Source organism: Eulemur rufifrons, chromosome 20 (assembly GCF_041146395.1).
Source record: "Eulemur rufifrons isolate Redbay chromosome 20, OSU_ERuf_1, whole genome shotgun sequence".
Classification (NCBI taxonomy): Eukaryota; Metazoa; Chordata; class Mammalia; order Primates; family Lemuridae; genus Eulemur; species Eulemur rufifrons.
The window spans coordinates 9586132-9606812 of NC_091002.1; the positions used below are offsets into that span (position 1 = coordinate 9586132).

General features: G+C 51.5%; 1 protein-coding gene across 1 annotated transcript in view; it reads right to left on the minus strand.

The window, feature by feature from the left end:
• Window positions 1–20681, minus strand: part of ABHD12 (abhydrolase domain containing 12, lysophospholipase) — a 68050-nt gene that overhangs the window by 2556 nt on the left and 44813 nt on the right. Inside the window, exons 3-11 of the mRNA XM_069495646.1 lie at window positions 15359–15464; window positions 12851–12970; window positions 9807–9837; window positions 8279–8324; window positions 5478–5607; window positions 4471–4508; window positions 3929–4008; window positions 2507–2589; window positions 744–822 (exon numbers count right to left, since the gene is read on the minus strand). Of these exons, the coding sequence (XP_069351747.1) occupies window positions 744–822; window positions 2507–2589; window positions 3929–4008; window positions 4471–4508; window positions 5478–5607; window positions 8279–8324; window positions 9807–9837; window positions 12851–12970; window positions 15359–15464 (713 nt within the window). The remainder of the gene's footprint in view (window positions 1–743; window positions 823–2506; window positions 2590–3928; window positions 4009–4470; window positions 4509–5477; window positions 5608–8278; window positions 8325–9806; window positions 9838–12850; window positions 12971–15358; window positions 15465–20681) is intronic.

The window sequence follows — 20681 nt, forward strand, 5'->3', positions numbered from 1 at the left end:
GAGCCTTGCCGCACAGCTCTGCCTCCCCCACACCCCCACTGCTTCATTATCTGTGTGCCTCGCAGAGCCCGACTTCGTGGAGCCTGTCGGGAAGCAGCGCTCTGAGCTGTGAGGCTGGCAAACACCCTCTAGGCTGACCCTGTCCTTGCCACTGCAGGGACCCAGGCGACACTCTCTTACCCCCTCTTGGACACAAATCTAATCCTGCTTCCTGGCAGCAAAGTCAAAGCAAATTCAGCAAAAGCCAATGCTAATGCCCCACAGACAACACAGAATGCTGCTGACAGCAGTCAATCCCCAAAGCAAGACGTTTCTGCATCAGTTCTACCAGCTGCTACCCCTGCATGGCGTTGGGAGACCCTCATCATCAAGGGGTTCTTTCCCTTCAGCCAGTAACTGCCGAGCCCTCCCAGCCAAGTCCCGAGTTGGCCTGGGCTCTGAAAAACACAAGCAGCCCCACCCTGAGAAGGACCCTGATGGGGAGCTGGGAGCCATCCACCTATTTTTCAAGTTCCTCTTGTGGAGATAGCATCAGTGGTCTGGACCCTGCCCCAACCCCGACACCAGACCTCCTGTGCCCTTCCTGAGTGGCCTGGAGGTGATGCAGGGAGGACAAGGTGGCTTCCCGAGTGTGACATGGCCAGCACCTGGCCTGTGATGCAGCCCACAGGCGTCTCCTGCCCACCCAACCAGCCCAGCCCGCGAGCCAGCCTGCGTGAGGCCTGCTGCAGCAGGACACGTACCTTTTTGCCAAGCTGGAAGGGCACCACGGGGTCATCCTCGGCATGCAGGATGAGCAGGGGACAGGAGATGTGCTTCACACTGCGGGAGGGAGAGCAGCTAGACCAGGTGTCTACCACGGAAAGGGCAGGGGTGCCTGGACCCCCTGCCCGTGGCAGGGATCTGGATTGGGGTCAGGGTGGGGGGCAGTCACCTCAGTGCTTAACAGCCTGAATTCTGCTAGGTTTATTTTTACTAGAGAACTAGAAGTTAATTTCTTAGTTGTTTCTACCAACATCTATTTCAGCTAGGTGACTGGTGTCAACCAAATCTAGCGATCAGTTCATTCACCAAAACCTGGCCCCTCCATATTTTCTGAGAATTGAAAATGATTATTTTTGCCAATTGAGATGTTCTTTAAAAGTTTTTTATAAACTGAATTTAGATGAGCCAAAAAACTTCACAAAGTGAATGTTACTAGGAATCTGTTGGTAAAAAAATAAAATAAAAAATCAATACTCTTTATCTTTGGTGTAAATGACATTTAAGGTCATTTTAGCTCTGAATGTTTACAAGTGAATTAAAATCTGTAGGTTCGACAGATCCAAATCCCGTCAGCAAGCCACATGACCAGAGTGGGCCGCCATGACCGGCCGGGGCCTGGGCTCTCCTGGTCCACCGTCACTGAGGTGGGTGCGGGACCCGAGCCTCCACCTGGACCCCCAACAGGGCTGTGCAGTCCTGGCACCTGGAGCAGGACTCAGCCAGGGAGAGCTCCTGGCCCCTCAGACGCCAGCCCTTGCACAGCCTGCAACTCTGCTGGTGGCACAAAGCACGCACTTGTGCTTCCCGGTAGAGCGTTTCTAACGGCTGCGTCCCTTCGACCTGAGGCTTCTGGTACAGACCACTGCCCACCTGAGCTCAGGAAAGCCCCTCATGTCCACAAAACCAGCCCCAGATTCCAGTGCTGTGAGGGCCGGGGCTCACCCAGGGCCCCCATGCTCTACCCGGCTCAGCTAGGAGGGTCAGGCCAAGGGTAGTTCAGGGGGCACAGTGGTCACTTTTGTTTTTAAAAAGAAATGCAGTTTATTCAGATAATTATTCTTAAGTTCCAAAACAATAATATTTACAAACAAGCAGGGTTTTTTCCTTCTATTATTTGCTCAAATTTTAATTTGTTCTATTTTTATTTTTAGGACCAAAGCATACTTTAAGGGAAAAAAATACTCCAATTTTTCATATTGTTTCAAAGAGTAGATTTTTATATATTAACAATATTTAGATAAGGTTTCTTCTTTCCTTCTTTTTTGAAGAAATGAAAGCCCATGAAATAAAAATATCACAAAATCTGAAAGTGGTTTAAAGAAAGAGTCCTTAACTAGGATATTTAACTTTTGGTTTACCGAACAGAATTATTTTTAATGATAAACTCTGCAATATCTTTATATAACCAGACATAAACCAAATGGCTGATGCAAAGTCATTTTTTGGAATAACAGTTAATATTACCGCTTCAATATATGTTCAGGAGTTCTGGTCTTGACAGACTATTTAAACAACTATACGGACAAAAAAACATGTTATCTTAATATTGCTTTAACTCTGTCGTCTTTTCAAATCCTTTCGTTCCTTCCCTTGCAGCTTTCTGCTTGGCTCTCTCTGTTTACAGACCTGGCCTGAGTGTTCCGACTCCAGCCTGTTTGGTTAATGTGCCCAAAGGGTTCATCCTGGGGGTGCTCAGTGTTTTTCTAGATTGAAAAGTTAGTTACTCAACCACAGTACTCACTTTTCATCATTTGCAAATTTAATTCCACTGCTTGTAATGGGATCAAGGAAGAACCAGTCAAACCCAGGGAAGTATCGATATATCTGAAGACAGATGGAAACCACTTTCAGAAGCGTGAAGGTAACCATGTGGAAGGCAAAGGTCAGAGTTCAGAGGGTTTAAGTTCATTAACTGTAACTGTAGGGGTGACATGCAGCCAAGAGGTCACCGGAGCTGTGCTTAGGGCCCCCCTCACTCCCACTGTGTCCTGGCTTTGCCAATGGGGACAGAAGACTCACCTACCAGGCCCCACAGACTGGTCATGCAAACGGGGCTCCCACACCTTTCAGCAGAGGCCAGAATCCAATTCAAAAACCAGACTTCCCACAGACACCAGGGCCACCACCCCTGAGAAAATGGGCGCCCACAGATGTTTTCCTCACGTTATTTTGGAGAAAAGCAACATCAAAAAAGATAAAACAAAGGGCTCTTCTGGTCTGCACTAGAGCAGCACGAGGCCAGGACGGGTGGACTGACGCAGGCTCCAGAACAGCTGGCCACTCAGAACACCGGACTCAGGAACGGGAGTGGGATGCGGGAGGAAATAACTGGCCAGGCTTTAAAAGAAGGTCTAAGGCTTTATTCCCAGCCAGGAAGGGTGAGGGCCGGGTGATCCGACTGGGGTTCACCTGGGCTTCAACCTGAGATATGACTGGGAGGCCACACTCCCCAGTCCCTGGCGTCCAGTTCCCAAGCACCGTCCACGTGCACAGAGCAGAGGCACCCAGCAGCTCTACTCCCGAGGCAGCCAGGATAGTAGCCCCGTGTGGGCTGCGCCTCGGGCCACCAGACCACACAGAAGCACAGCCTCCAGTGCGCCAAGCCACCCTCAAACAACACAGCTGTGACCTGTCCTTCCGCCTGGCTGCAGGTTATAAACTTCTCAGGCAGCTCTGTACACAGACCAGTGCCTGGAAGTAGGATTAATTTTTAATAACATCTGTATTCATTCCAGTATTTAGTTATTTTTAAATTTTATTTTATTTTTTTGAGACAGGATCTCGCTCTGTCACCCAGGCTGGAGTGCAGTGGTGCAATCACAGCACACTGCAGCTTTGAGCTCCTGGGCTCAGGTGATCCTCCTGCCTCAGCCTCCCCAGTAGCTGGGACTACAGGCGCTCACCACCCCAACCTAATTTTTTTTTTTTTTTTTTTTTTTGGTAGAGACGGGGTCTCCCTGTGTTGCCCAGGCTGGTGTCAAACTCCTGGCCTCAGGCAATCCTCCCACCTCGGTAGCGGACTATATGCCCATGCCACAGAACCTGGCCATTAGAGTATTTAAATAATAATGTTTGCAATTATTTTTTTCTGTAATTATTTACTTAATAGCTGTCTTATAGTAATTATTTTAATAAAATAATTTTTAATAAAATCTATACTTACCACTGAAAACGGATGGCTCTTAGCTTCTTCTCGGATATTAGTGAACGGAGATTCCAATATAAGGGCATCTGGAGGCGTCTCTAGAGAAATGAAAAAACAAACAGGGAACTAAGCCATGGGCAAGAAGCTGACAACACAGATACAGGCCATGGGCTCTGACGGGCCCCTGGACAGGACGGTGAGCCCCGGCGCCTGCCCTGCTAGTCCACACTGCCCGCAGCGCCTCCACCCAGGAATCCGCCTCTGCAGGCTCCTGCTGAGGGCAGCAGGTGTAGGAGGCGTCCACCAGGGGACCTGGGGTGGCTTCGGCTGCTCCTGAGAACCACACTTGCTGTGCTGCTTATTGAGAGCCAGGCCTGTGTGAGGCTCCTCGGCCTCTTGAGAATCCAGTGGGGAGGGCAGGCGGGGGTCGGCCCAGGGTGTGCACAGGGCCCCCCCCAGTGCCGTTCCACGTGGACACTGAGCACGTGACACAATCCACAGCGAGGTCGGGACGTGGGCACTCAATGCCGTCGGCCACGAGACCAGCAGGGCTCCCTTACCTCGCTCACAGAGGCGCCGCACCAGATTTGTTGCCACTCTGGGAAAAAAGAAAAACATAGTTCAGTTGAATTATAATAAAAATCATTTTAAATGAGACTGTTTTTACACTGGAAAGTGCCCAGAGAAGCCATGGGCTCTTCCAGGCCACTAGGTTTCAGGGCAGAGTGGAGGGAGTGAAGAGGCCCCCAGGACAGAGGTGGGCCCACTGCCCGGCCGTTGGCTGACCCCTCGACCCAGGATGGCAACGGCAGCCAGCCTCCTTGTCCCCAAGGTGTGTCCTGCCGCCCTCCTGGAGCAGCCCCTGCAGGACGCTGCCCTCCCTGCCGCTCTCCCCACTGTCACGTGGGCACTGCTGAGGCAGACAGGGGCGCAGCAGCAGCGGGGCCTCCCCTTAGCTGGGGGAGGCTGGGGTCTGCCTGCGCCGATCCTGGGGCCCACTAGGTGCCTCCCCACGCGGCCAGGGGAGGCCCTGACCTGGACGCTCCCCAGCCTACAGGACACTGTCCAAGTGAGGAGCAAAAGGACAGAAAGGGCTGAGCCACTCCCCGAAGGGAAAGGCAGCAGAAAGGGGCGGTGGAGGTCCGGGGCCCATCGGGTCCTTTCAGACACTCTGGGCCTCGCACCAGCAGAGAGGACTCAGGCTGCCACGGAGGTGTGAAAATGCTTCCTGTCTTGCCTGTGCGAGAAGCAAGGCACCCACTTTCTCTGCCCTGAGCCCTGAAGACACCTCCTCAGGGCCAAGTCTCTTGGTGGAGACACCTTTACCTTGAGCCACTTCTTGGGGTGAGGAGCTGAAGTAACTCAAAGCCTTGTGGTCTCTTGCAGTGCTTCACCTCCTGCTCCCCACCATGGGGACAGGACAAGGCTGGTTGGGACTAGAGGCACCACAGGGTCCAGAGGCAACCAGGGCACCCTTGGGGTTCATGGCTCCCCTCAGACCCCTGGCTGGAGAGTCGCCTGTGAAGACCTGCTCCGCTAAAAGCCACATCCTGCCTGGAGCTCTTACCCAGTGCCCAGGGAATGGCCCCAAATATACACAGGGTTGTCACCACTTCTTGCTTTGATCCAGTCAAAAACATGGAGTGCATCGTAGGTCATGCCCCGCTCAGATGGCGTTCCTATTGAGTCACCCCAACCTGGGAGGGAGAGAGCAGGAGGACGTCAAAGGCAGCTCACGCAAAACTCATGCACACCTCCAAAGGGGCCCAGAGCCAGAGAGGACAGGGGAGCAGCCTGCCCCTCGAGAGCCTGAAGCCCACCCTGCTGCTGGGCACACAGCACCCCCACAGCCCCTTCGGCACTGGGGAGGCAGCCCCCCTCTGGGAGAGCCCAGCAGCAACCCTTTCCTGCCCCTGCTGACTGGAAAACCAGAGGTCCCCTCACATGTCCCTCTAAGTCGGTGAGTGCAAATTTGATTGGCAACTAACAGAACAGCTGAGTCAACAAATATATCCCAGAACTTCAGACACATGCCCCGGCCAGGCCAGAGCCTGCCCATAGGCACTGGCATCCTCAAACCAAGGCCAGCGGCTCTCTCCATGCCCTCTGGAAGGGGTGGTCACCCTCTCCCTCTTTCTTAACAGGCAGGACAGACCAGTCCAGGGCAGTGGAGTCTCTGCCATCATCATCCTCAGCTCTATACTTCTCCCACCTCCTCACCCTGTTATGACCCTGAACCCAAACAGCATCCAGTGCCCTTGACAAGTCCCCATGGGCAGCTGTGCGATGGGGGTCGTCAGACACGCAGTTGTGCTGGCACTGACCAGACACCACCCTCAACACCAAGGGGGCTTGGCAGGGGCAGCCGCAGGACAGAGTACTGACAGGTCCCCAGAGAAAGGCCAGCCTGCCCAGGGACCAGAGTGAGCCCCAGGGGACAGGACAGGGAGTGAGGATTCAGGAGGCTGATTTCTGGGTTCAAGGCAACCCTGACCCAGAAACAAAAGGGGGCTGCTTTCACCTTAGGGCCAAATTAGCATCTTATTTGCATAACAGAGGAAAAGTAACCATTTCCACCTCCAGCCCCAAACTACAACCTCCCCAAGGGCCCCTGACCAGTCTCCAGCAAAGGTCAAGTGCAAGCAAAGGTCAAGTGCAATTGTCTTGCATAGCTCAGTAGTGAGTCATCATCAAATGATCTGAAAGCAACAAAAAGTTCATAAAGGGCAGGCTCTGCAGCGTAAGCAAACTCCACCGTTACTGCAGTAGGATTGGCCCTTCCGGGCCTCACACACACCAGAGGAGGGAGAGAGTGATGCCAAGGGCCAGGGCCAGGCTGAGAGGCGCAGGACACCCAGTGGGAGGTGGGGACACAAGACAGAGAGACAGATGCACTGACAGACACACAAAGAGAAAGAGACAGAGAAAAGAGTCAGAGATGGAGCTAAGTGGTCACTTAGAAATGTGGAGACTCCTTGAGAGCTGAAAGGAGAAAGTGCTGTGGGCTTTCACCTCATGACAGAGTGCAGGGGGGTGAGCAGAACGAGGGCTGCACCTTCTCATTATCCTAAGGCCTCTAGAGTGTAGCACGGAGAGGAAGGGTCTTTCAGCACGCATAAAACGGTAAGAGAACAAACTACTTCCTAGTCCTCATTTTGGAGTTTTTCCCAGCCCACAACTTTCACCCTGATGGGACTTTCTTCCATGAAAGAGCCATCCCTGCGGTCAGCAGAATGGTGGGCCCCCGAGACACCCACATCCTGATCCCTGGAACCTGTGATGGCATTAGGTTACGGAGCTGATATGGGGATGACCCTGGGTGATCTGGGTGAGTCCATAGTAATCACAAGGGTCCTTGTAAGGGAAAAGGGGACACAGGGGGGGTCAGGGTGATGGAGCCCCAAGAGGCTGTTGGTGGGCCTTCCCGGTTCTGAACACAGAAGGTGCACAGGCCAAGGAACGCACATGGCCTCAAGAAGCCGGGAAAGGCAAGGCGATGATTCCCCCCTAGAACCTCCTGAGGGAATGCAGCCCTGCCAACTCGTTCATTTTAGCCTAGTGCCTAAGATTTTGAACTTCTGACCTCCAGAACTGCAAGATAACAAATTTATGTTGTTTTAAGACACTACGTTTGTGGTGATGTGTCACAGCAGCAAGAAGGAACTAATAATATGCCTCACAACCAGCCAACAGCCACTCTCCTCCACCCGCCTGCCTGTCCCCAGAAGGTCAGGGCAGGCCAACCAAGCCGATCCTTTGGATCTTTCCAGTGAGGGCTGTATGGAGGAATACACTTAGGACACACTCTCTGTTAATACAAAGTATTTCTGTTGCTCATTGAGATAGAATGTTCTCAGTACACATCAAACTGCGGATTCTGATCTGCTCAATGGCAAACCCTGATTCATTCAAAAAAAGCAGAAAGGCTGAGGGGGCAGAGAACAATCTATCTTCTCTGTTAACAGTTCTTCCTAACTTCAACAGGATAAGCTCTGCTGAACCTAAAACATGTCTTAAGTCCAGCTGGGGGAAAGTCTGGGTTCAATAAGGAAAAAAGATGATACTTTCTATGTTCAAACTGTTGCTGATGCAGCATAGGCTGGGGGCTCAGGCACTGCCTCCCCTACCAGGAGGGGCTCCCTGGGGGTCTACATCAGCGGGCTTCGCCAGGAAAGCCAGCACCCAGGACACGCATCAGAACGCCCCCCTGTGCTTCCCCACCACTGTGACACGGGTCTGTGACACAGGTCTGGCACAGCAAAAGCAAGCTGCTGGACCTGCTGGAGCCTCTCCAAGGGAGGCCTGTCCATCAGACACCATCGGATGAAATGGAAGTGCGCTCAGATGCACTTTCAAAGGAAATCTCACCTCTGTAGTCAAAGGTGACCACATGGTAACCAAGGGAACTCAGCACCTGTAAAGTGAAAAATAAACATCTTTAGCAACAAATTCAAGCATCTCAGAGTGAGAGCAACTTGCCTCTTACTAAACCCATCCAGCTTTCTGTTTTTGTGCCTTGCACACAATGGGAAGTTAATAAAGACTGTCAACATGCTATCTGATTCCTGACCGGACCTTACGAAACCCAGATGCCAACTGCTGGCTTCCTCCGCCTGAGGAATGCGGGATGTCTCTTTCTGCTGCTTAGAGGGCTAAAGGCCCGGGACAGACCTCTGCGGTTCCCAGGACAGCAGCTCCACGTTCATGCTATGGGGCAGCCTCAGTCGGCCTCCTCTGGGGGCAGACAGCTCTTTGGTGCTGCCAGCACAACAGGAGACCCCCAGGAGGAGGACCCGACTACACTGAGACCCCACCTAGGGACCCCTACTGAAACCTAGTAGTTCTCAGATGTTAAGCTTTTGTTGAATTTTGTCTATTTTTTTTTAAAAGCTCTATAGACTAGCTGACCTCTCCCACCAAGATCACTCCTCACATGCCCTGCCCCTGTGCCCTCACTGGGGTGTGCCCGGAGGTGGGAGGCTGCCTTGCCACCACATCACCCAGGGTTGCTGCTCTCTCTCTTTAGGAAGGGAGCTAGGGTGCTTCCCCAGCACAGCCTGCACACTCCCTGCCAGCCTCCGGCCCCTCGCAGAGCCTGCACCTCCAGCCAGCCTGCTCCAGAACTCCTTGACCTCGGCAGGGATGAATTATTTCTATTAATAGAAACCTCATAAGAAGACCAATGATTTCTCAGGCACTCCCCTCTCCTGACTTGATCCAATTTATCTAAGGGGAAAAACCCTCCAACAGCCCAGAGCTAGATGTACCAGGCATCTGTCTGTGCCCCTTTCTGCCCTGCTGGCCAATGCAGACATCCTTGGGAGGAGGAGAGGGATGCAGGGTGGATGGGCCTGAGTAGGCCTTGGCTGCTGCTCCAGCAGCATCTCTCAGGCTCCGGACCCAAACACCCTGACGAAGAAAAACACCAAACACAAGCAGAGGTCCGTATGCCCTGCCACAGGTGCCCCCTTTACCTGGGGAGACCTGTGGGCACCTCCACTGAGTTGGCCTGGAATCTGATTCAAGTCCCAGCCACACCTCCTGCTGGGGTGAGCATGCAACTCGGCAGTCAGTCCAGCTGCTGGAGCACACAGTCTCTCCTTACATTTTACATATGAGTAACTCAAAATTTAAACAATTTCAACTGCCTTTTATATAGTTAGCCAATATCTGCACATGGTCCACCAAATCCACACATTCTGACTCGGTGCCCATCCTTGGAGGTGGTATGATGGGCAGTCAGACAAGGCACTACCTTCCAGCACGCCCACCAAAGGCAGAGTTAAAAAGCCCAAGAATAGTCAACTCTCAAAATTATTAGTTTGAGTGATTCCCTTTAGCTCCTGCCTCCTGGAAGGAACGGCCAGGGAACAGTGCTTGGGGTGTCTGCACCCACCTTGTACAGCTCCACGCGGTGGTCACCTCCTCTGGAGAAGGAAACAGAAAGTGGGCATAAGTGCATCTTCTCAAAGCCTCGGGCTCCGGTCAATCCTGGAGAGTCCAGGACCTTTATGACTCGGTCCCCAAACCCCATACCCAGGAGGGGCTGATGGTGGACGGGAGGACCCCTCCTCAGGTCCCCAGAAGTGGCCCCAAGCTTGCCTGTGGCAGCACTGTGCCAACAATGGGCAGTCTTGGCATTTTGGAGAGATTTCTTAATTATTGCTTTTACTTTCATTTTCCATAGGTAATGCATACTTACAGTCCCAAACTCAGAAGACACAAAAGGAAACACAGCAAACCCCACCCACTCCCGCCTCAGCCATCCAGCCCCTCCCAGCTTCCCAGCATCCAGGGACCACCTACGTTGATGGCAGCTGTGCCCCAGTGAGTACCTGCACTTTCTGCATTTCACTTCTCGTTCAGAAATCTGCCTGGCAGCGCCTCCCTGTCCTCATCTTGGGGTCATCTTGGCTCTTTCCCACCTAACTTCTGTTTGCTGCTGTGGCCAGCCCGTGCTACATCCCTTCACATATGTGTGCCCTGTATGTGTGATACGCTCCTGGACATGGTGGTATGTGCAATCCTGACCTTGACGGTTGTTGCCGAATCTTTCACCAGAGACCCTTGTGTGTGGGAGGGGCCGTCTGTCAGCCCCTCACCAGCAGATGACAGCTTTATCAGACACGTCTATTACTGAGGCTGAGTGTGCTCCACACGCACCTGTTTCACGTATTTATACTTCCGTGTCTGAGGCCTGTCTAGGCCTCATTTCCTGACGAGTTCTTGGCCAAGTATTACTGTGGACAAACCCCACAGCAGGGACAAGGGCTGCCCAGGAAAGGAAGGCATGTCAGTGGGCAGGGCAGGGTGTGAAAGAGGCTCACCCTCTCCACACTTCTCAGTTATTTTCCTTCTTTTATAAGGAGTAGTCTGACCCCTTCGGGCATTGCGGGGCAGTTGTTGTGGGGAGACAAGGATGAGATGAAGGAGGAAAACCAATAGAGTACAGAAACAAAACTACAAAGGAGGAAATACTGCAAAATGTTTTCGGTTATCATTGCAAGAGTTCATGGTGGCTCTTTTCTAAATTTTCCAAATTCCCTCCACTGAGCAAAAAGGAAGGAGAGCTCAGAGTCCAGGGGTCTGGACTTCAGGGAGAACCGGGTGGTATGACCCTGCAGACCAATGGAGGCCTTCTGGGGAGTCTGGTCAGAGAAGGGGCTTGGAGAGCAGGGGTGAGGCCCTCAACAGGCAGTGGGTGCCGGCAGGACAAAGACAGAGGCAGGCAAAAATGTGGGGATCGAGAGACCTGCATGCAGGGAGTCTCAGGGATGGGGAGGGGACGGCAAACCTTTGGAAGTCATGGCATTCCTTCCAAACCTGAAGTCATAGGCAGGTTCTGTCATGTCTTTTACCACGTGACTGGCACTGCAGAACTGAACCTTATTCACAGCTTCACAGCTAACCACACAGTGTTCTCATTTATAGAAAGATGCTGCAAGAGCTGTCTGTAGCCACTTGCTCTTTAAAAAGCAGAAGAGAAAGCCGCCGCGGCTTGTCCCAGACAAAGAGGAAAGCAAATTGTGCAGCACATGCATGATTCAGTAGCTGAGCACTCTGTTCTTGGCACAGAAACCACCCTCGAGGGCCATGCCTCTGGGCTCTTTCAGCAATGCCCTCTGTACTGCTCTGCCTCCCAGACACCCACTGAGGCCTGTATTCTCCTCCAGAAAGGACATCATTGCTCTCCTTGCCTGTGAATGTCTGCCCCCAGGCCCCCAACACGGCCTGGTGCCACACTGACCTCTGCCCTGGCCCTGCCTCTTGCACAAATGCAAGGGAGCACAGAAGCAGTGACCCTGGTGGTTTTCAAACAGCACTTTCTCTCCCCCAGTCCAGGCTCCCCACAGAGGCTCTTCTGAACAACAATCATGTATGGAAGGGGCACCGTGCTGTCTCCAAGGCAAGAAGACCAACTCGAGTTCAAGCTAGCCTGAGGGACCAGCCACTAAACTCACTCAGGAAAAGCATCTGGGATAAAACCAGGCAAGGACTTGACCCTCCACAGAGAGTACGTAGTTCATCGACAGCCCACTGGGGTGCTCGGACACTGCTGTCCCCTGGCCAGAAGCAGAGAGCTCCACAGTCAGGCAACCTGCAAGGACTGGCTGACTAGTGCCCGCACGCTCAGCAGGGGTCTCTTCACTGGCACTCTCTGCCCTCAGCGCTACCCCTACCCCTTCTCAGCACTCACTGCCTTTTTTCTAGGAAGTGCCTCTTCTTCCCAGGGCTGCCCAGGCTCTGGCTTCACCCCCCTGTACCTAGAGCTATCATTCAGGTAATGCAGACCTGCCTTCCAATCCTCAGACGTGGGTGACAGGTGCAGAGAAAACCAGCTGCGAGTGAACCAGAGACACTATTTCCCCCAAGGGCGTGACACAGCCCCAGTCCAGTGTCATCACGACCCCTTACTCTCTAAGAAGCCTTGCTCCTTAAATCACACACTGGCAGACACTTTGCCCTCTGAAATTACAGCAGGAATTAGGAAACATCCCCCTCTGGCCGGAGGAGCTCAGTTACTCTGACAGACTCAGCCTCCTCATCCCAGTCCAGGCTGGAGCTCCAGATAGGGGTGTCTGGACAGACACAGCCTCCCACATTTGCTCAACACCATAGTCCCCGAGGAAACTGGGTGGGGTCCGCTCTGCAGACCAGCCCTGCTGACCCCTTGCACATAGCCCTACTTGGCTCTGAGCCTGTGGGATCCCAGCTTCGTGTGAAGTTCACCTAAATTCCACCTTCCCCAACCCTGTAAGAATCTGACTTTTCCTTTGATGTTGGAATGTTCCCCTTATTGCAATGGGTCAGTAAACTTGATTTTGTGGGACTGTGGGTTTGCTCCTGGTGGTCTTGAGCCAACAGGACCAGGACATTCCCACCTCAAAAAGGAGCTATGCTCCGCAGGGAAGATGTACAGAATGGGCTCCTCTGCCTCACCTGGTACCTGCGTTCCCATGCAGGTATAGAATGATAGGGTGGCTGGAAGCCAAGGCGTCCTCATACCACATTTGGTCCTTCCCTTGGGCGTTCTTCCACCACACGGTGGGGATGGTGTGCCTGGAGGCAGAAGCAGAGGGGGAATGGTCAGATGTCCCTCTGCACTCAGGATGGTGACTGTGAGTGGGATTACTCAGTTCAAGTTCCGACAGCAGGGAGCGGAAGACCCCATCTGACTACAGGAGGACTGATGGGGTGGGGTGGCAAACTGTCCCAGTCACTAGAATAAATAACTACGCAACTGCAGGCTGCCAGGATGGCCGACTGCTTCAGAAGGAGCGTTCCCTGACTAGCGAGCATCTCTTCTGGGCCACAGAGGCTTGTACAGGTAGCAGTTACTGGGGTAGGGGTGGCGGATGGCTCTCCCGTATCAGCTGGAAACCCTGTGAGGTAAGGTCCCGACTGAATCACAGCCATCCCTCTGCCGGGGCCTGGCACAGAAGTGGCACTTACTGCATTCTCGCTGAGTAATAGCACTTCCCCCATACTTAACATCCTACCAGTTACCCCTCACACTTAGTCAAACTGCCCACAATTTAACTCGAAATGGATTTAAAATAGTACCTGCTGTCATGTGCTATTTCAGCAATACTGATCTTTGTGAGCTACCCTAGAAAACCTGGCCGCCCTTAGCACACCATTTCTAATGTCCAGCACCTTCTGATTTCTGACTGCAAATCATGCTCGCATCCCATGCCCGGCCAGGCACTCAGAGACCAAACCTGTTCTGTTTGCCCAAACCCTCCTTTAGAGAGACACTAAGCTTAATTTTAACTCAGGCCAAATTGAATACCGTTAATCACTGGGCAGGGTCTGAATTAATAAGGTTTTTCTGTAAAACTTATTCAAATTCATTCTGGACACCAGTGACAAGAATCTTTAAAAAAACTAAATAGCCAACTTATTTTCTAGATCCTTAGTTTCAGTATCTCATTTCTAATGTCTCTCTCTGATCCCTTCGAGAGGATCATATGTTGGGGTGGTTAGCCACTACCATCATCACTCCCATGAACCTACAAACCTAAGGGATAGCACTTTGAAGGTGCTGGCAGCTAATGTGCCTCCAACAGCCAACACACCCTAAACCCGGGGCTTCTCCCAGCCAGTGGGACTGGACTCCATTCTGGGCCTCTCCCCACAACTGCCAACAGATAAGCTGATGGCCAAGAGTGGTCCTCAGGCTTCCTCTGGGCCTTGAGGCTCTCCCTGCAAGAAGCTGGCGGGAGAGTCTGACGAGGTGATGGCGAGGGTGGCTGGGGCCTGGAGCTGCTGCTGCCCGAGGGCCCACAGTCCTCAGCACATCACAAAGTACAGCCTTGAGACTCACCATTCGTGTCACTAAAATAAAGCCTTTCGGGGTAACTGATAATTTAAGCAGATGCCGCTGTTGCTTCCAGACTAAGTGTCACCGCCACAAACAGCCCTCCTGCAATACCCCCAGACCCACATCAACCAAGGGGCCGGCCCATTCCTCCTCAACAGCTCTGTACAAAACAGGTCAAGCTTCTGAGGGAAGACAGAAACCTGAAGAGTCCCACAGGCACACTCTGGTCAGTAAGTTCTAGATTAAATCCAATCAGAACATGACAAAAGCCTCTAATCCCAGCACCAACTACTGAGAACAAAAATCTCCCTTTTTGTTTTATGTTCTTTACCAAGGACCATTATTAGAAATGTCTGAACATCCTCTCATCTGCACTGGGAAGCTACTCACAGCATTTCATTTAGAAGCTTCTCACATACACAGTGGTTTTCTAAGACAGTGGGAAGGGACATTATGGCCATTGAAAAACAAACCCAGCTAGATAAAGGCGCAGTGATTTGGACTTGCTTCTGAGAAAAAAAGGAAATGCCACAGTGAGGTTGGTCAATTTTAATTCAGTTGGTGAGAAACACCACTTGTACATAGAAGAATGTATTAAAACATATTCCAAGGAGACAAAGAAAAGTCACAGGGCCTAAGTCAAATTTGAATTTATGGTTAAAAACAGTAAATACTTAGAAAATAAAAAATACCAGCATCTCATCATCAACTGCTATGAAGTACTCTATACAAAAAGAAACGAAGCTGTTTTCAGTATCTAGATGTTCGTTTCTCTGAAAAAATATATCCAAACCTGTGTTTGCAATTCTGTGCTTATATTCTCTTTGTTTCTTGCCTTTGTTTTTCCTAGAAATATGGTTCTCTAAACATAACCTGGTTCACAAAGCCTTGCTGCTTTGAAAATCTCAGAATAGAGTTTGGTGCCATTTCATCCTGCACCACGAGGATCAAATTCAGCTGAGATCTTTCCTTTGGAAAAGAGACAAGATAAAAATGAACAAGTAACATCTCAGAGGCCAATGTCAAGGACAACACCAGCTAAGCCGTGCAGGTCCCCTTCCTACGTCCTGGAGGGGCCCTTGGAGCTGGCGCTCAGCCCGGCAGGCAGGTCACCGGAGACTCACCAGACTCCAATAGTCACGTCTTCCTCTGGCTGGAGGTAGTAGTTACAGGTGTGATTCAAACCTTGATCCTGTGGTTTTTTCAAGTCAATGAAATAGGGAACCCTCACTGTAAGGGAAAAAGAGATGGAAATCAGCATTGGTGGTGGTGGATGGACACACATATGTACACATATACACACACTCACACATGTGTATTCACATGCATGCACACAGCAGAGGTTAAGCTCTCAGAAAGCATCAAGTCCTTTTCCTACACAATCCTGGCAGACCCTGGGGCCCAGCCTCAGGCGGGGAAGGGGCCCAAGGGTGTGCTGGAGCACAGCTGGAGTGGACAGGGACAGACACTGCAGCAAGGGCAAGGTCTGAGTGGAGACTGGAACCCCTAAGGTCGTTCAAGGTGTGAGAAGATGCAAATGAGGAAAGGTAAGACCCTGACAGGCCTGAGGGATGAGCGGGCCTCCTGCTGGGGGAGGCTGGGGACGAGGAGGCTGGCAGGCCGAGAAGAGCTGAGGTGAGCCTCAGCTAAGGCTGGTGCCAGAGTGGGGTGGGAGGCACAGCGGGAAAGGGGACAGAGCCACAAGGCAAAAACAAAGGAAAAACAAGGCAAAACGGGATTCTGAAGTTTCTAGTACTGTCACTTTACACAGGATGGCACAAGATGACGTGTGGGGCCTCAAAATGGAGGCACCCACAGGAGCCGGTTCAGAGCCCAGTGAAGTCGAGAGGAACGACACAGCAGGACTCCCACATTCAGCAGGCCAGCTGCCAGTAGGGCCCGGGGTGAATAAGGGGGTGTCCCAAAGTGGAAAATCTTGGGGCCACTAGACCTGGAGGAACCTCTAGGACATGCAGTCAGAAGGCAGGAGCAAGGAACAGGCAACAAGATCACCTGGGTGCTGTGTGATCCCACTTTATTCTTATAAAAACAAGCAACAACATCAACATCAGCACTAACACTCACATGTGGCTCGGAAAAAATACAGAAAGACAAGTGCCAGGCTGTTAACAAGGTTTCAAAATGTGTGTGTGTTGAGGGGGTGTTTAAGTTTTTTGTTATATACCATTGTACTTCTATTGCTTGTGATGAACACAAATTTTGAGATAAATTGAAAAATGAAAAACTTAAAAAATACCCCACGAACCTTGCAGTGAGATTTACTCACTGTATAAAATAGCAATTCCCAAAAGAGGCAGTTGACAAAGAGCAAGAGTCCTGACTTCGAGCCGATCCCACCCTCCAGGGGGCAGAAGCCACAGCAGCTGACAGTTTTCTTGAGTGAAGACAGAGATTTCACTGACAACTTCCCACATCCGTGTGGTACACTGCACCTCTAGCCCTCACTTCCTCAAATGTCACCGGGGCTCGAGGGACATGTGCTGAATAAATGAACCTCTGACTCTCGAGGACATGGGGACATACTGCTTCTTTCCCAGGAACTCCCTGAGCCCCGAGACAGATCCTGCCACCAGGCCTGCTGTTTGTACCTCCAGCTTCTTAATCCCTCTCTTCTCCAAGAAGCAGCTAAATATTCCAAGCTTTAATGACAAGTTTCTCTCCAAAGAAAAATGGCAAAGAAGGTGATGCCACATCCCCTGTGCACTCCAGCTGGGCTGGGGACCACGCACTGTCGGAGGCAGGCTGCTACCACTGCCACCTCACAGCTCCTCTTAGGTCACCGGCTCACACAGAACAGAGCTGGATTTGAACCTGGGCAGCCCAACTCCCTGGCCCTCGCTCTTGACGAGGTGGACAGGAAGTCAGAAAGGAAACTGGCTCAGATTCTCAACGGCCTTGAAGGCCCTTGTGGGCTGTCTTGTGTCCCCCAGGAAAGATATGTTAATGTCCTCACCTCCAGGGCCTAAGAATGTGACCTTACTCAGAAATAGGGTCTTTACAGGGGTAATCAAGCTTAAATGAGGTCATCAGGGTGGACCCTAACCCAATACGACACGTGTCCTTATAAAAAGGGAAACTTGGACACAGGGACACACGCAGAGGAAGACCATGTGAAGATGCTCACGTGAAGATGAAGGCAGAGACTGGCGCGATGCATGGACAAGCCAAGGACTGCCGAGAATTGCTGGCCCCACCAGAAGTAGAAGAGGCAGGGAAGGATTCCACCCCAGCCTCAGGGAGCACGGCCCTGCCCACACCTTGATCTTGAACTTCTGGCCTCCAGGACGATGAGAGAATAAATTTGTTTTAACCACCCAGTTTGTGGGTTTGTTAGGGCAGCCCTAGGAAATGAATGCAGCCATACGAAGGAATTCAGATTTTACCCTGGCAATGGGACTGGAGAAGGCTCCTGATCAGAGGGAAAGCCTGGAAGGTATGTCCATTTCACGTGCCATTTCAGACTGTGGGAGCCTCCTCCTGCTGCGTCCTTTCTATGATGTCACACTTCTGCCACCTGATGTGCAAGCTCATCATTGACAACCGTGAGGCAAGATGAGACTTCCTCAGTAAAACTCTCTGAATATCCAAGCCTGGTGCCCACTGTGACCTCACACTCAGACCCACTCACCAATCTGCCTCCGACACTGGGACCACCCCCGCTCCTGTCAAACGGAGAGGGCATTGTCGAGGGCTGAGGGTGCTCGGCCTCCATGGCTCAGCTTTAGGCCTCCCTTGGGGCTCTGTCCGGAGAGAGGCTAGGCTATTGGACCGCAAACTGCGCATAGCTCCGAGAGGATTCCCTGGCTACTGCAAGGTGTTTTATAAGGATTAGAAGCTAATCCAGAAAGCTTCCACCCACAAGAAGTCTAAGAACCAGAAGCCAAATTCTACTTCAGGACAGCCTCATTCCAAGAAGCTGGTCTTCCAGTTCATGTCTATTCCTGTTTTAGAAACAACCATGAAAAGGAGGCACAGCAACTGCTCTGCAGTCCAGCAGACGCCACCCTGTGCACCTCTCCTTCCTCAGCATCACCTCCAACTAGCGTAATGTGACATGAGGCCTGGGTCTCCGGGTTCACACAGCCCCAGACAGTGGTGGCTTAGGAACTGCCTGGGTGGTACCGCTGTGAATGAGCAGAAATGCCTCAAAGCAAAGGAACGAGGGCAAGGGGTGCACGAGATGTGCTGGCCTGAGTGGGATCCACCTGGGCCAGAAGCACGGCTGGCTCACTCCTGTTGGCTGGCACCAGGTGAAAGCCATGCCCCGCTGACGTCCTGTCTGGTCTGATCCTCTTGGCCACTGACCCTTTGGGGCCTCATGACTCTGGGATGCGGGCCAGAGCCTACCTGGTCCAGGCTCCTGCTTCATTCACAGGCCTTAGCTGGGAAAGAGCACAGGGCCCCGTGGCAACCCGCAGAAGCGGACCCTGGTGGTGTGCTCCTGTGCTCCTCCACACTCCACAGGCGTGGTCCAGCTCTCCCACTGCGCTCTCACATCACAGGCTCACCTCAAACGGGGCTTGGCTGTACAGCCCAGGAGCCCCACATGCAGCCCCAGGCCCTGTGGGCAAGCATGGCCCATTTAGCTGCAGGGACCAAAGCCTCTGGCTTCTCCTCCTCCCCCAGTTTTCCATTACTCACCCTCTGACCACGTCCTCATGTATAACAAACATCTACGGGCATGAGTTAGAAAGGATCCTACATGGGTGCCCCATGAAGAACGAGGGAATGAGTGTGTGAATGAATGGAAAACAGCCTGCTCTGTCATATTCTCTTTAGCTAGTCTGGAAAATATCTGATGGGGGAAAGGCTGAAACCACTGAGCAGTGATGGACATTTCTGACTGCCTGAGGATCTTTAAGACAGGGCTGCCTCTCACTCCGCTCTCTGTGAGTACAAAGCAGCCTGGACACCGCAAGAGGTGCGGTGCCAACGAAGGAGGGCTGGGCAGGTTATTTGAGTTTTATCAAATTCCAATTACTTGATGCGGGCTACAAGGGGCCTCCCTGAGAAGAAAAGGGACAAGAAAAGAAAGATACCAGTGGTTAACAGGGACTGCTCAGGGAAGGAAGAAGAGAAAGCTAGCCCATTGCTTTAAAAACAAAGACGTGGTTACAGATGTGACATACTGCCAAAAAAGGCCTCCCCAGCCTCCGAACCAAGATGTTCCTTCCACTAGGAGATATGTTCCTGATCCAACAGCAAAATAACAGCTGGGAAGATTCTCTCGACTTCAATACCATTAAACGCTTGGTCTCACCCAAACATTGTTTGGATGTCATGAGACTTGTAAACACAACTTTAAAAAGCACATGTATTTATGTTTATGTGAACAGACACATGCAAAAAAGGCCGGCGGGAAATAAACTATAGTGTTAACAAAGATTTTCTCAGAGTGACTTTCATTTTCTTATTTATGCTATTCAGGGGTTTTCAGCTTAGCTTTCATTTGTTTTTAGAATAATCACGTATTTTTTGTTTATGAAAATATAAAGTAGAATAACACCTTAAATCATAGGTGCTATACTTCTTCTAAAGCTTATTTATCTAACTTATAAATTTGGTTTCAGATACATTTGCAGTGAAGTTAAGAATATTTTAACTATGTTCTGGGGCCCAAAAGATTGCTACACTTCTTTTAATGTCAAATGGACCCCTACTAGGTCATGCTTCATGTCTGGAGGAGACAAGAACGAAGGCACCTCCCCAAGAAAACTCCAAGTCACTGCAGGACCTTACCCAAGACCTTGGCTTCTCCACAGGGAAGATGGGCACAGACCTTTAAACCTTGCAAGCACATTGTGACTAGAAAATCAACAAGCCCCAGTATACTTTTGGGACACTGCCCCTTCCTCCCAAGGGGGCAGATAGAGATCTAAACTTGGTGAGGGCCTCACATGCTAACACAACACATCTCAGCTTCCTGGGGAGGGCGGCAGGACCTGCAGACCAGGGTCGCCTGTCACAGAGGGGCAGTCCCCGGTGAGAGGGTCCCTGGAGGAGGCTGTGGGGGCCAGGCAGGCACCCAGGTGGGTGAGGCTGCAGGGAATGTCCAATTGCTGCTCCCAGGAACGCTGCTCAGTGGCGCCAGACCTTTGGGCAACTTTTTCAAAGAGGCTGGAAACACAGATTTTTATCATACTGACAACTAAAAATCTCCTTTAAAACACTGCTGTAGGCTCTCCTACTCCTGTGTAGCAGACATACAGAAGGAAAATGTTAAGGACAGCACTCCTCCCAAGTACAGCCCTCCTCTTCTGGGCCATGGAGGCTAGACTAGGAAAACCCAAAATGCTGCTACTGTGGAACAGTCTGCCATCTTCTTTGGAAACCCGCAGAGCAAAATCTGTGGGCTGTGTCTATAGTAGCCCAAATAATCAACCCAAGGAAAATAATTTCAATTCAAACATGTTCTGGGAGCCCATA